Source organism: Halyomorpha halys, unplaced genomic scaffold (assembly GCF_000696795.3).
Source record: "Halyomorpha halys isolate HHAL.00 unplaced genomic scaffold, Hhal_1.1 Scaffold666.1, whole genome shotgun sequence".
Taxonomy (NCBI): Eukaryota; Metazoa; Arthropoda; class Insecta; order Hemiptera; family Pentatomidae; genus Halyomorpha; species Halyomorpha halys.
In genome coordinates, this window is record NW_027112188.1 from 172,241 (window position 1) to 185,159 (window position 12,919).

At 28.3% G+C, this 12,919-nt stretch overlaps 1 protein-coding gene across 1 annotated transcript in view; it reads right to left on the reverse strand.

The window, feature by feature from the left end:
- Positions 1-4,207: 4,207 nt before the first annotated feature.
- The window catches only part of LOC106685175 (probable ornithine decarboxylase), a 125,111-nt gene continuing 116,399 nt past the window's right edge, over positions 4,208-12,919 (reverse strand). The window contains exons 8-9 of the mRNA XM_067050191.1: positions 11,226-11,434; positions 4,208-5,051 (exon numbers count right to left, since the gene is read on the reverse strand). Coding sequence (XP_066906292.1) covers positions 5,006-5,051; positions 11,226-11,434 — 255 coding nt within the window. The 3' untranslated portion in view covers positions 4,208-5,005. The remainder of the gene's footprint in view (positions 5,052-11,225; positions 11,435-12,919) is intronic.

The following is a 12,919-nucleotide window of genomic DNA, read 5'->3' on the forward strand; positions in this document are numbered from 1 at the left end:
TTGTTCGCATTAAGTTAAGCATATGTGCTATGCAGTTGTAAAGTTTTATATTTTTGTTTGTCATGCATGAAATGAATAGTAATAACAGTCTTGACTATTTTATTGTCTGCCCTAGTATTTTAATATCTTTGGCCTTAGTGAATTAGTTAATTGAAAATGCTTTCTTTTTGGTATCAACCTTTATGGAATTCTTCATAATTTAATTTTGTGATACCTTCCTATCAATTTAGTTTCCAACTTAGCCATTTATACATATTATGGCTGCAGGAGTCAATTTTTACTGAGAGATACGTATGTATTCTTGTGATTACATTCTCTTAATTAATGTAAATATGTGGTATAGTTCATTAGCCTGTGATTCTTTATTTCCTTTGCTCTTAGTTGGTTAAATTTGGTATTGTTGGTTTAGTATTTTGAGTATTACATCTTAATTATGATATGTACTAAAATGTAAAATTATTACAGTCTATTTGTATTACCCTGTGATTTTATATTCTGTTAACCCATTATATTACTGGCAAAGGACATTAAAATTACTTATTATTGAATTGGTTGTTGATACTTTGTCTAAAGTTGGTTGAGCCTTTGTGTTTGTCGAAATGACTATAAAGCTTTGCTACTTTTGTTCACATTTTTAATATCTCCTTAGCATGATATTTTGATTTCTATTATAATTTTGTAATGAAACCTTTTCAAAAATTATGGATGTAACTATCCTTATAAGTTATTGTAATATAAATTAATAGTTATTTATGCACTTCTTGCTTTTCAGAAGTTAGATGGAATAGGTCCTTTCATATTGAGATAATTTTCCTAAACTCCAACGTATAATATATCTAATGTAATAAACCATAATAACTATTATTCAAGGTAACATTTTATGCCCTTAATTTGACTTAAAGGCATGTTTTTCAGGCTTGGAAAATTCGCTGAAATAAATCAGTTCCCAGTTAACAGAATTCTGAATGATTGTGAGTATATTTCCTTTAAAGGCCTCTGGTTTGCTCATGTAGCTAGTGTTTCTCTTATTGAAAAGTTCTAGAAACTGTTTTTTCTCAAGTTTCTTTTACTTTCTCACCAGTGTATCATTCTACCTCAGATTTCAGGAACACCCATCTCTCAGACCACTTCTCGTAATTAACTAAATTTTTTCAATTCTAATGAACTATTGAAGGTTTTCATACTTTTCTTATACCATATTTTGTTAAATTGGTAAATAATGATGGGGAAAAGTGACTAAAAAAACATTTAATCTATAATAGAACAATAACAATAATTTATTTTAATGTTTTGATAAAACAAACACAATTTTTTTTTTTATTTTGTATGATCTTTGTAGCTAAATATATTAGTTCTTATATCTAAAATTCTTAAATTTCAAATGATCAACCTTTCTAAAATTTGTTGTAATTGATATAATATAATAATGCACTAATCTTTCAATAAATTTAAAATTAATTTGTAATATATATATTTTTGTGGGATTCTTCTGATAATTTAAATGCTGTAAAAAATGAGGGAATAGCCAAACATAGTGTTATTACCTTTACCATATAAAATCAAATTTTTTACTGCATCCTTAATCGTTTCCAAAATAGAAAGATATCCTGTTTATACATATAAATAAGGAAATCATGTGAAATATGATGAACAAATTAATTTTTTGAATGACGCCTTTTATAGGCAGTAATCTAGCTTAAAATTTTCACATTTATTTATTTTAGTGTTCTCAAAGTAATTTTAATATTATAAAATAAAATACAAATATCACAATAACAAAATGTGGGTAAATTTAACAAACTAGTAATAAAAGAACCCTAGAACATATAAATCTCACTGATGGTGTTAGTTACATCAAGCATTAAATAATATTGTAATTTTAAAAAGCCTTTATCCGGTTTATCATATTAAAAGTGTATATTTATGATTTTTTAATGTCTTTCTATGATGTATTTCTTCTCTGTAGTTCTACAGTTTAAAGTGGGCCTTCTCTTCCTAAACAATAGTTTTCCAGATATTCAGAATATGACGAGTAGTTTTATGATCCCAGCATTTTTCTAAAATTTGTCTTATTGTCAAAATTTTATTGGCTGTTCCTTTTCCTTTTGGGAACCTGCACAGATATTCACCCATAATTCTTTCAGTAAAGGCATTAAGTTTCATTAAAATAATATTCGAGAATATTTTGTATGCCATCCCTAAGAGAGAGAGATTCCTCTATAATTCTTACATTGTAATTTATCACTTTTTTTGAAGATGGGACACATCAAACTAGTTCCACACTCTTGAGGTATACTTTCAGTCATTGATATGTCAAAGACCAAGTCATATAGGTGTGTTAACAAATTCTCACCACTACTTTTAATGAATTCTGCTATTAGTAAATGTTTGCCTGATACTTAAAGGATTTTTAATTTTTTAATTGCTTCCATTAAGTCTTCTATATCTGGTGGCTCAATGTCATTGTCATTCAATATTAATACCCCACCATTAATTTCTTCATTTTTATTCCCATTTATTAATTCATCAAAATTGCTGGCGCTTTTGTGAACCTTTCCGTGATGTACCAAGGTTTTTGTGATTGTCTTTCTCTCAAAGATATTTTGCCTGTTTGTTATAAAAAATCTAATCTTGTTATTATAAAGTCGTGCACTAAAAATAAAACAATCCTTTCCTGGGGAACGGGGACAGATCCTGTCATTGGCATCATATGATAAAAAATGGCATTGTGTCTGATGATTGACAGATTATTATCAGACCTGGAATCATTGTAAATATATATATTTTTAGGGAAATAAAAATCCATAAAAATATTTTTCAATACTTTGAGTAACATGAGTCTCTCAGACAGGTGTTCCTCTAAATATTAACTTCATAACTTTCAGGAACAACAGTGTGAGAGACTGTTATCAAATTATACCAGGCATGGAACTTTGGTCTTGGAGACTGATGCAAACATAACACTTCCTGGACAATGGTTTTGACCAACCACTTATAAAATGAAAACAGGTTATGAGAATACTGCATGGCATTCTCAGCCATATATTCGTCGAAGTAACCTTTAGGAATGCAAATGATCGGCCGACTCTTAACAAGGAAAGAAAAGCTATCTAGAGCGTACTAATCGGTGTTCTAGTGAACTGTACTGTCTTCACTACCAGTGTTCTGACGAGAAGGTTAATAACATTGTCCTGTTTGTTTATGTAAGTTCCTAGGAAGTCCCAAACTTGTTTTTTATTTATCTATGGGCTTAGATTTTTTCAATTTTTCATTACTTTTACTTTCTCTATCTTAATTATCATGTTTATTTTTTGGGGGAAATCTGAGGTCACCAATATTTAAAGAACTTTTCTTATGAAATTGATCATGGTTATAAAAGAATATTGGTGGTATGAAGCTGTCAGAATTTAATAGAATTATGGTTAAAAGAAAATTATTTAAGATCTAAATAGTTTTAAAACTTATTAAATGTTACTTTTGGTGGAATGTTTTTATTCATTTTATTGTTAGGTGATTAAAATTATATTCTTGACATTAATTATAGGGCTATAATAATCCCTAAGCTAGTAGTGAATTTCTTGGATATGTCTCTTCTCAGTTTTGTAAGGTTTTAGTTTTACATTTTTAATTTTTTTTTTTGGTTACTAATACTTTTTCAGGTTATATTTATTTTTTTGATAATCAACTCTTATTAAATAGAACCTCATAGGTCTTTAATAGTGAATAGCTGTTTCTAACAATTATTACTGTTATATAAGGTACATAAACAATTGTTTGATCCTTTCATTATTTGATTATAATAAATCATGGCGTGCCATCAAAATGTTCTTATTTATTATTGTGTTTTATTTTACTATTATTTCAAATTACATATTAAATATTTCATTATTCTTAACTGTTTCTTGCTTTAATTGTATAATTTAATTTTTATACCAGGTGAACTAATATCTCATTTGTATTGTTTTCTCTAGTTTATCTTAGATTAGTACATTATTATAATTTTTCTCATCAGTATTGTTTGTTGTCTTTTGAGAACTGTATCTTAAAATATAACAGACCATATATTTCATAATTTTTTTATTTTTCGTTGCTTCAGTTTTATAATTTAATTTTTATACCAGGTGAACTTATATCTTGTTTGTATTGTTTTCTCTAATTTATCTTAATCTAAGACTAATCTAGTACATTATTAAGATATTTTTTCCTATCAGTATTTTTGTCTTTTGAAAACTATCTTAAAATACAACAGACCATATGTGTAACTGTGATATTTATATTATATTTTTTATATCTATACTCATCTGTTCTTAATTATTTCTTTTTAGGATAATATTTCTTTATTATGTAAGCTAGTCTATTGGCATGAGTGTGTGAAGAAGAAATACACATGGGTGTGTATTTGTGTAGGTGTGCATGCGAGTATGTATGATTGTGTGTTCGTTTATCTGCGTGTGTTTCTTTATATTTATATATGAAGTGCTATTAACATACTAATACTAATGACTCTCACAATATATATTTTTCTTCAGATGTTTTTGAATTAATATCAGTTCAATTGATAACTAAAATATCTTTGGACATAAGATTATGAATATTTAATCACTCATAGGTATCTGCAGAGGTATGCGAATGTAGAGGCATGACTGTATTCTTAATCCTGATTGTAATGGTCAAATATTTATGTATACTATACAAAATATATGTTCTTTACACATTTAAGAAATACATAGCTTTTATTTACAATGTAAATATTATGTATTAATAACTTTTTCTGTGTTTTTATTGGAATGTAATTGAATGCTTCAGTTAATTATATTACTAAAATAGTTTAATCTTCAATTTATGAAATTACAATTGTGGATTTAAAAGATTAACATGGTGCACATGATTTTTGTGATATTAATATAAATGAGCAGGTGATTGTTGAATCTTTACTTATAAATTAAATTTGATTTATTTATTTAAAATTATATGGTAACTTCTTCAAAAGTATTATTTTATATACTTAAGGCTTTTTATTCTTTGATGAGATCATCATTTGGAGCTGAATCCTGTAAAATAAAAGACTAAAATGTATAAATAATAAATGTTATGTACAAACAATAGTTACTGTGTATAAATAATGTTTGATAATTAAATGAAGTATAGATGATTTGTATAACTTCATTCTAGTTCTTGTTTTATTTATATCCTATAAATTTCATTGCTTACTTGTTATGGTAAAAATGTTCAGAAGGAATATTTCTCAGTTATAAATATAGGCATATTTCCATAAAATTTGCTCTATTCCCGTAAATTATATTCATAGAAGGGGAATGACTTTGTGTATACCTTCAGATTATTATAAAAAAAAAAAAAAAAATAAGAAAAAGAATGATTTTCTATCCATCTGTTTAGCACTCATTTTTCTTAGTTCTTATTATTTCGACCACCATATATCAAGTGTTAAATGATTTAGCATGCTTTGTTTCTTACACATTAATACAAACATACATAAGTGCATTCACTATACCTATATACATCTTGTGCTTCTTTCTTTGTTGTAAAAGAAAATAAAACATTCAGTTTCCAGACAAATTAATAACTATTTGGACACATTTCATTAAAACCTAATGAAAGAGGAATCTCAACTGACTTTGATTCAATTTTAATTGGTATTTATTATTTTAAATTAAAAAAAAAACAATTATTGCTTACATATTTTTTTTTATGGACTGTTCCATTTTATATTATAATTCTAAACAGACTATGTTGTTATCATAACCTCAAAGCAATAATAAGAAAAATTTAGGTCATCTGGAGAAATAGTGGGTGTGAAATAAAACCATTTTCATTCTTGAAAAAAAAAAAAATCTTGTTCTGATTGTCAATAAAGCATCTTAAAGAAATACAGTAAATTTATCTAATACGGCATGTTAGTTACTTGAGATATGCTGGATTACGAAATATTACGGATTTAGATCTTGTGAGGCTCTGGGCGATATGATTTAGGGGTCCCGCTTTAGTTGGTTCCGGCCAGGTATGAGAATTAGAATTTAAAATAAACAAATATTACCGAATTTTACAAGCTATAAAACAACTGAAAGAAGTACGAAAATTTTGTGTTTTTTATTTGTGATATTAGGTGGAGGAAACTTACAATACTGGCTGAAGTCTAACAAAGGTGTTATGTTGAACTAAGCAAACTATTTATATGAGAAAATGGTCGGGTGTGGGTTCATAAAGATACGCAAATAAGTTGAACTTATTTATTTGTGCTGATGTTTCGACCTGAATTTCAGGCATTCATCAAGGTGAATGAAGATTATAAATTTTCGTTTAATTCCAGTCATATCACATATGGTAAATATCTCGCTCTGGAAAATAGTTGCGTTGTCAGAAACTAATATTTGTGGAAATCAATGAATGTACAATATTTATTGTTGAGCATGGATTGCACTTCGAGACGTCAGAGCTTCTATTGGTACTCGAACTTCCTCTACCCATCTTGACTCGGTGTCCACCAAAAACAAAAAATTGTGCTAGTTGTTACATTTTCACTATGTCTAGGTGTGTAAATAGTATTCTGAGTCATATCAATCTTTATTTAATTTTAGATAACTCTTCATCCCTTGCTGTTTCCTTTGCTAAGGTTTTGTAGTTTAATGAGTTATTTGAAATATTATATATAGGTTCATTAGAAATTAAATCAACTTCTGTATTTATTTCTTCTTCAATTGAAGTAGTTTCTTTTTGAAGTGGAGCTATTGATAGATAGATAGTAGGCATGTACATTTTCTTCTGCCGATCGATGTCAAATCTGATTATCAAAATTGGTAAGCCAGGTGCAATATCTTACTAAACAAAACAGTTATGGCTGGTAGATTGAAATCTACGTAATGGTTTATTATCTGTTATCAAGGTGAACATTTTTCCTAATAAGAGTAATAAAATTTCTTCAAGGAAAACACTATAACCAATACCACCTTATCCAGCTGACTGTACTTCATTTTTGATTTCGAAAGAGATCTTTGTTAAAGTGAGATGTAAAAATTAATTTTTTATTGTATAAATGTAGCTCTGTGGCAAACTATGAATATATCGATTGTACTGTTTGTAACGGTCAGTCAGTTGGTAGTTTGCCATCAAGCTTGGTTGTTAAATTGTGTTGTTTGTTCTCACTACAGTAAGAATGTTTTGTTATGTAGCCGTAACAAATAAAACAGCAAAAAAAATTTATTTGTGTCCACCACCCCCAAGTTTAACAATCTTGAACGAAGAAAACTGCCATCATTTGCCATCTTAGTTTTTAGTTTTTTAAAAGCCACTTCACAATCTGAAGACCAATTAAAATTCCTTTTCTTCTGGAGTAATAATCGAAGTGGATAGGTGATTGTTGAAGCATTTGAGATAAATCTTGAATAATAGAAAACAATTCCCAAAAATCACTTCACTTCTAGTGCTTCTATAATTGCTATTACCTTCGAAGGATGAAATTTTGTTTTTCTGAACAATATCCCAAGATAACTAATTTTAGTTTTGAAAAAATGACATTTATTGTGATTTAAATGTAAATTGTAAGCTTAAAGTCTATCTAAGTTAGTTCTAAACTGATTGCAACAATATTTGATGGTTGACCCATGTACGATCATGTCATCAAAATAGGTTTTAAAACCTTGAAGACCTGTCAGGATCTGGTCCACAATGGGATGAAACTCACTTGGAACTGTCTTGATTTCAAATGATAGGTGGCTAAATTTAAATAATCTTCTCTTTCAAGGTTACTCAGCATTTCTTCCAATTTTGCTTTTAGAGCAAAGAGTAATTCTCTTGTCTTCAGGCATATGGATTTTGAATTATTCCTCAATTTCAAATTACATTTAATGGATGACGTAGAGCCAATAATTAAACTTTTATGAAGCCCAGTTTGAGTAAGCCCTGAATTCACCCCAGATGAAGGGGAACGATAGGGAAATAAGGAGAGAAGGAGATGTTCTCAAAAGTGTTAAAGAGTCATGTAAAAATTAATTTTTATTCTATACAAGTTGCTCTATGGCAAACTGTAAATATATTGATTGTTGAGCCCAAACCGTTAGCAATGATTTGTAATAGTCAGTCGGTAGTTACCGAACTTTTGTTATGTATTTGTGTTGTTTGTTCTCACAACAGTAAGAACGTTTTATGTTATTTAACCGTAACTAATAAAACAGTAAGAAAATTAAAAAAAAATATTTATGTCCACCACCTCCCCGTTCAACGAGTTATGGATCTAAGCAGTTCGTGAAGTTAAAATTTGTAGTGGGACAGTAAAAACAGTTCAGTCGTGTTTGTTTGTTTTCAAATACTTCGTAAAGTAAAAACATTTAAGTGCAAGCAGTAATATAAAATGGATCTCAATAGCTTTAATAAAATGAATCGAATTGAGCCACTGACAGGACCTGAGAACTTCCAAATGTGGAAATTCAAGGTAAAGATCTTCTTAAAAGCCAACGGGTTATTTGAGGTTGTTTCTGAAGATTTTGAGCCTCCCAGAGACCAGCAAAGCAAAGAATATAAGGTCTGTGTACTAAATGATGCTAAAGCCCAAAACTTAATAGTAACCACAGTAAATCAGAGAGCATTGCCTTATATTTTGACTTGTACTACTGCAAGTCAAATGTATTCCAGAATATGTAACATATATGAGAGAGATATTTCTTATCAAAACTTTGATCTTTTGCAAGAATTCTTTGATTTTAAATTTAAGGTCTTAGATTCTGGTTCCACGAGACATATGACCAACAACATAAGTGTATTGTCACAGGCGCAACCTATTAATGCTGAGGTAGATCTTGCTAAAAACTGTGCATCCATGACAGCCAAAATGGTTGCTTGTGTAAAAAGTGACAAGTGTCAACTGAAGATGTAATGTACATCCCAGATCTCAGCAGAAATTTGTTGACTGTGGATAAAATAACACAGAATGGTGGATACATGACTTTTTCTAAAGACAAAGTGAAAATTGTTAAAAATGATAGTGTAATAGTTGGAAAAAGATCTCCTGTGGGATTTTATGTTGTGAACTTGAAGGTTGATTTACATGCGAAAGCTTGTAAGCTTAAAGCTACTAATGTACCAGCTACCAAAAAAGAAATAAAAAAAGACACTGAAACATCTGTGTTAGTGAAGAATCCAGTGTTCAATATAAAGTGTCTGACCTACGTTACGTTGAAAAAATTAAGATACTATAAGAGCATTTAAAAATGAGGTTAATTGTGATTCTGTAGTTGAAAGTGGTGAAGCTTTGGTGGAAATAAAAGTAAAAAATGAAAAGGCTGTAGAAGAGGATAATGAAAATTTAACTAAAGATAAAAAAGAACTGGAAGAACAAGCTGATGCAGGAGACAGAAACAATTTGAGATTTGAAAAAGAAGAAAAACTAGAGATAAAGAGGTATCCTAAAAGACTTGAAGGATCGTTAAGATGCACAGATGATTCTAGAGAAAAGGAAAAGACAGAAATTGTGCAAGGAAATCATCAAGACATCAAAGAAAAGCAGGAAGAAAAACCTAGTGAGATTGGAGAAAGGTTAAAGAAATTAAAAGGTTTAATTGGTGACCCAGAAATTTATGAACAAGACACTACATTAAAAACAGATGGATATAATTTGGACATTGATGAAAAAATGTAGATTGTGAAGCAGATAATTTAGTAGGAACAAATAAGAAATATACTGGTACTAAGAAGAAGAAGAAACCAAGAAAGAAAAATGGATTCAGTGTTTCAACGTTACACAGTTAAACCTTGTGTTGATCCGAATGTTCAAACATTGTAACTCAAAAGTTTTTTATTGCTTTTTCTGTGCACGAAACTAATATTGTAATTTAAACATTATTTTGTTAATTTATGTAAAATGAAAATTCTCCTAATACTGTTTTTGTAAGAACAATTATGTAAAACTAAAATTGATAAAAAAATTAATATTTAAGAGGGTGTGTTGAAGTGTGATGTAAAAATTCATTTTCTATTGTATACGAGTTGCTCTGTGGCAAACGATGAATATATCGATTGTAGTTATGTTCTTTGTCTAGTTGTCAGTCGGGAGTAGCCACCAAGCTTTGTTGTGTGTGTGTTGTTTGTTCTCTCTATTGTAAGAAAGTTTTGTTATATAACCGTAACTAATAAAACAGTAAAGAGTAAAAATATTTTGTTTGTGTCCACCCCCCCCCCCTGCATTCAACTTTTATATTTTATATTTATTGTTAATTTGCAATTTTATTTGTATGTATATCCAAAAATTCATTTCCATTATGACATTCATCATAATTTCTGAATGTTCTATATGTTGAACGCGGGGGTGGTGGACACAAATAAAATGTTTTTACTGTTCTTACTGTTTTATTAGTTACGGTTAAATAACTTAAAACGTTCTTACTTTAGTGAGAACCAACAACACACACAACTAAGCCTTGATGGCAACTTCCACCTACTGTTATAAAACCCTTGCAAGCCGGTACAATCGACATATTCAGTTTTCTGTAGAGCAACGTGTATACAATAAAAAATGAATTTTTACATCTCCCTTTAAAACTATATAAACTTTGCAATATTTTATTTCTTTAGGAAAATTTTTTATTTTTAAAATTAGTAATATTCTCAACTTTGACATTTATATTATTTACAAGCATGCCTAATTTCTATTTTTATATATTGAAAAATAATTCGTAATTTATAATTTTAATATTTCTTTTATCTGTCATTTAATTGCTTTATTTTTTTATATTATTTGTTTACATATGATGTGACTGATTTGAGTAATAATTTAATAGAGTACAGACTTAAGAACGTAAGACAAATCACTTAGTCTATAATAAAGGAACTAAATTAGAGACATATTAAATGAACTATAATTTGAGTTTAAACTATTCACAACAGCTCATTTTTTTCAGTTACAATCTGTATAATGTGTAGAATCTATATAAGGTATGGAAGAGACTGACTCTGTGCTATACAAGACAATTAGCTATTATTTTTAATAAATAAAGGTATTCATTTATTGATTGAACAGTGCAATTCTTAATTCTAAGTAACAATTAATTCTATTCTATTCTATAATTATATTAATTGCTCTAAGATTAGGGATAGAAGTAGAACGTCTTGTTTGCAAAAATAAATGTGCTTGAGAAGTAATCAGATAAATTTATTTCATTCTATTATTAGATTGATTGATCTGAATCTATACTTGTTATTAAAAAAGTATTTGTTACCATTCGTGTTCCTTTATAACGGGATATATCTCAGGCACAGCAAAGCCATAGAACTTGACGGAAAGCACAGTTGAATAAGCACCCATATTTTTGAAATATATCCAGTCACCAACATCCATTTTTGGTAACAAGCATTCATTTATGATTTTGTCATATTTTTCCTCAGTTTGGCCCCAGATGGCACATTTCTTTTGTGTTTTACTCTTGTTCTGAAAATAATTTATTTGACAATAAAAGATAATTAATTACTGGTAGTTTTCCATGCTTTACTTTGAATAACTTTTTTTTATATATATGTATATATAGTTGACCGTAAAAATTGATATATAGTAAGATGGTCAGGGTTGCGGTCACAAGTGAAACAAAATTTATTTTCCAACGTTTCGCCCCACTTTGCAGGGCTTCATCAGGGCTAAAAAGATACAAAATGAAACTATGTTAAGATAAAATGATATAAATAAAAATAAAAAGATACAATGAAAAGAATTAAAAACAAGTAACAAAGGCAAGAGTAAAAGTTTCATATAAAAATACGTAAAATATAAAGCTAAAAAAGTACAGGAGATGTATATAAAACAAAAACAATACGGGAAAAAAAGTGCAAAGTGGGGCGAAACGTTGGAAAATAAAATAGTTGTAAACTATTTTTGTTTCACTTTTGACCGCAACCCTGACCATCTTCCTATATATAACTTTTTTTTTAGTTCCACATTTATATTTTAAACAATGTTATTTTCTAAAAATTTGTTTAATCAATGAAGATGTGTGTGTATTCAAAAAAGAACTAAAAAAAGTACAAAACTATTTATTAAGCGCCAATGTTTAGCCTCACTTGGCAGGTCCTCATCAAGGCTAAAAACAGTGTAAGAGTATAAGATGACATGAAATATAAAACAGGCTAAGTAAAATCTATATAAAATGTAAAAATATATATACAAATTAGCAAAGTAAATTAAAAATAACAGAAACAGGATGTACTGAGACAAGAATAACTAAAAAAGAAATTCAATAATAAATAATAGTTGTAAAATGAACAGGTGGAGTAATATCAAAAGCAATAATAGATACAAGCAAAATAAAAACTAAAAGACAGAAAAAATAAGGAAATATGGTTGAAATAATTAAATCAAGAGGCAAAATGAATGTCAAGAGAAAAGTAAAATATAGAAAAACTCAGAATACTAACCATTAGCAAGTAAGCCAGTGAATGAAGGAAGGCGAAGGAGTGGGCAAATTTGACCGTTACACAATGACGGTTAGTTATAAAAGCGAAACAAAAGCAAAAGATATTATAAATATAAAATTAAAGTAAATATTATAATAGCAGAAAATATAAATAGACATTACATGATAGTATACTCAAATACTTAATTAATTAAATGAAAAAAAAATATTAAAAAAAGGGAAAAACATATAAAAAGGATAAAATATACTAAGGGGTAATAAAATTAGAGAGAATAAAATGAAGAAAAATAAAATATACAAAGTTATTTCATATAAGATTTATATAATAAATGCATTGTAATTATAATGCAATAAATGTAAATTTGAGAAGAAAAAATAAGATAAATAAAAAGTACTGTTTAATCGAAAAAAGAAGATTTGTAAGGATTATAAGTAAATTTCCTTATATATTACAGAACTCAGAGAAAAAAAAATTATAAAATAAAGAAAGATGGATACAGAAGAAAAAT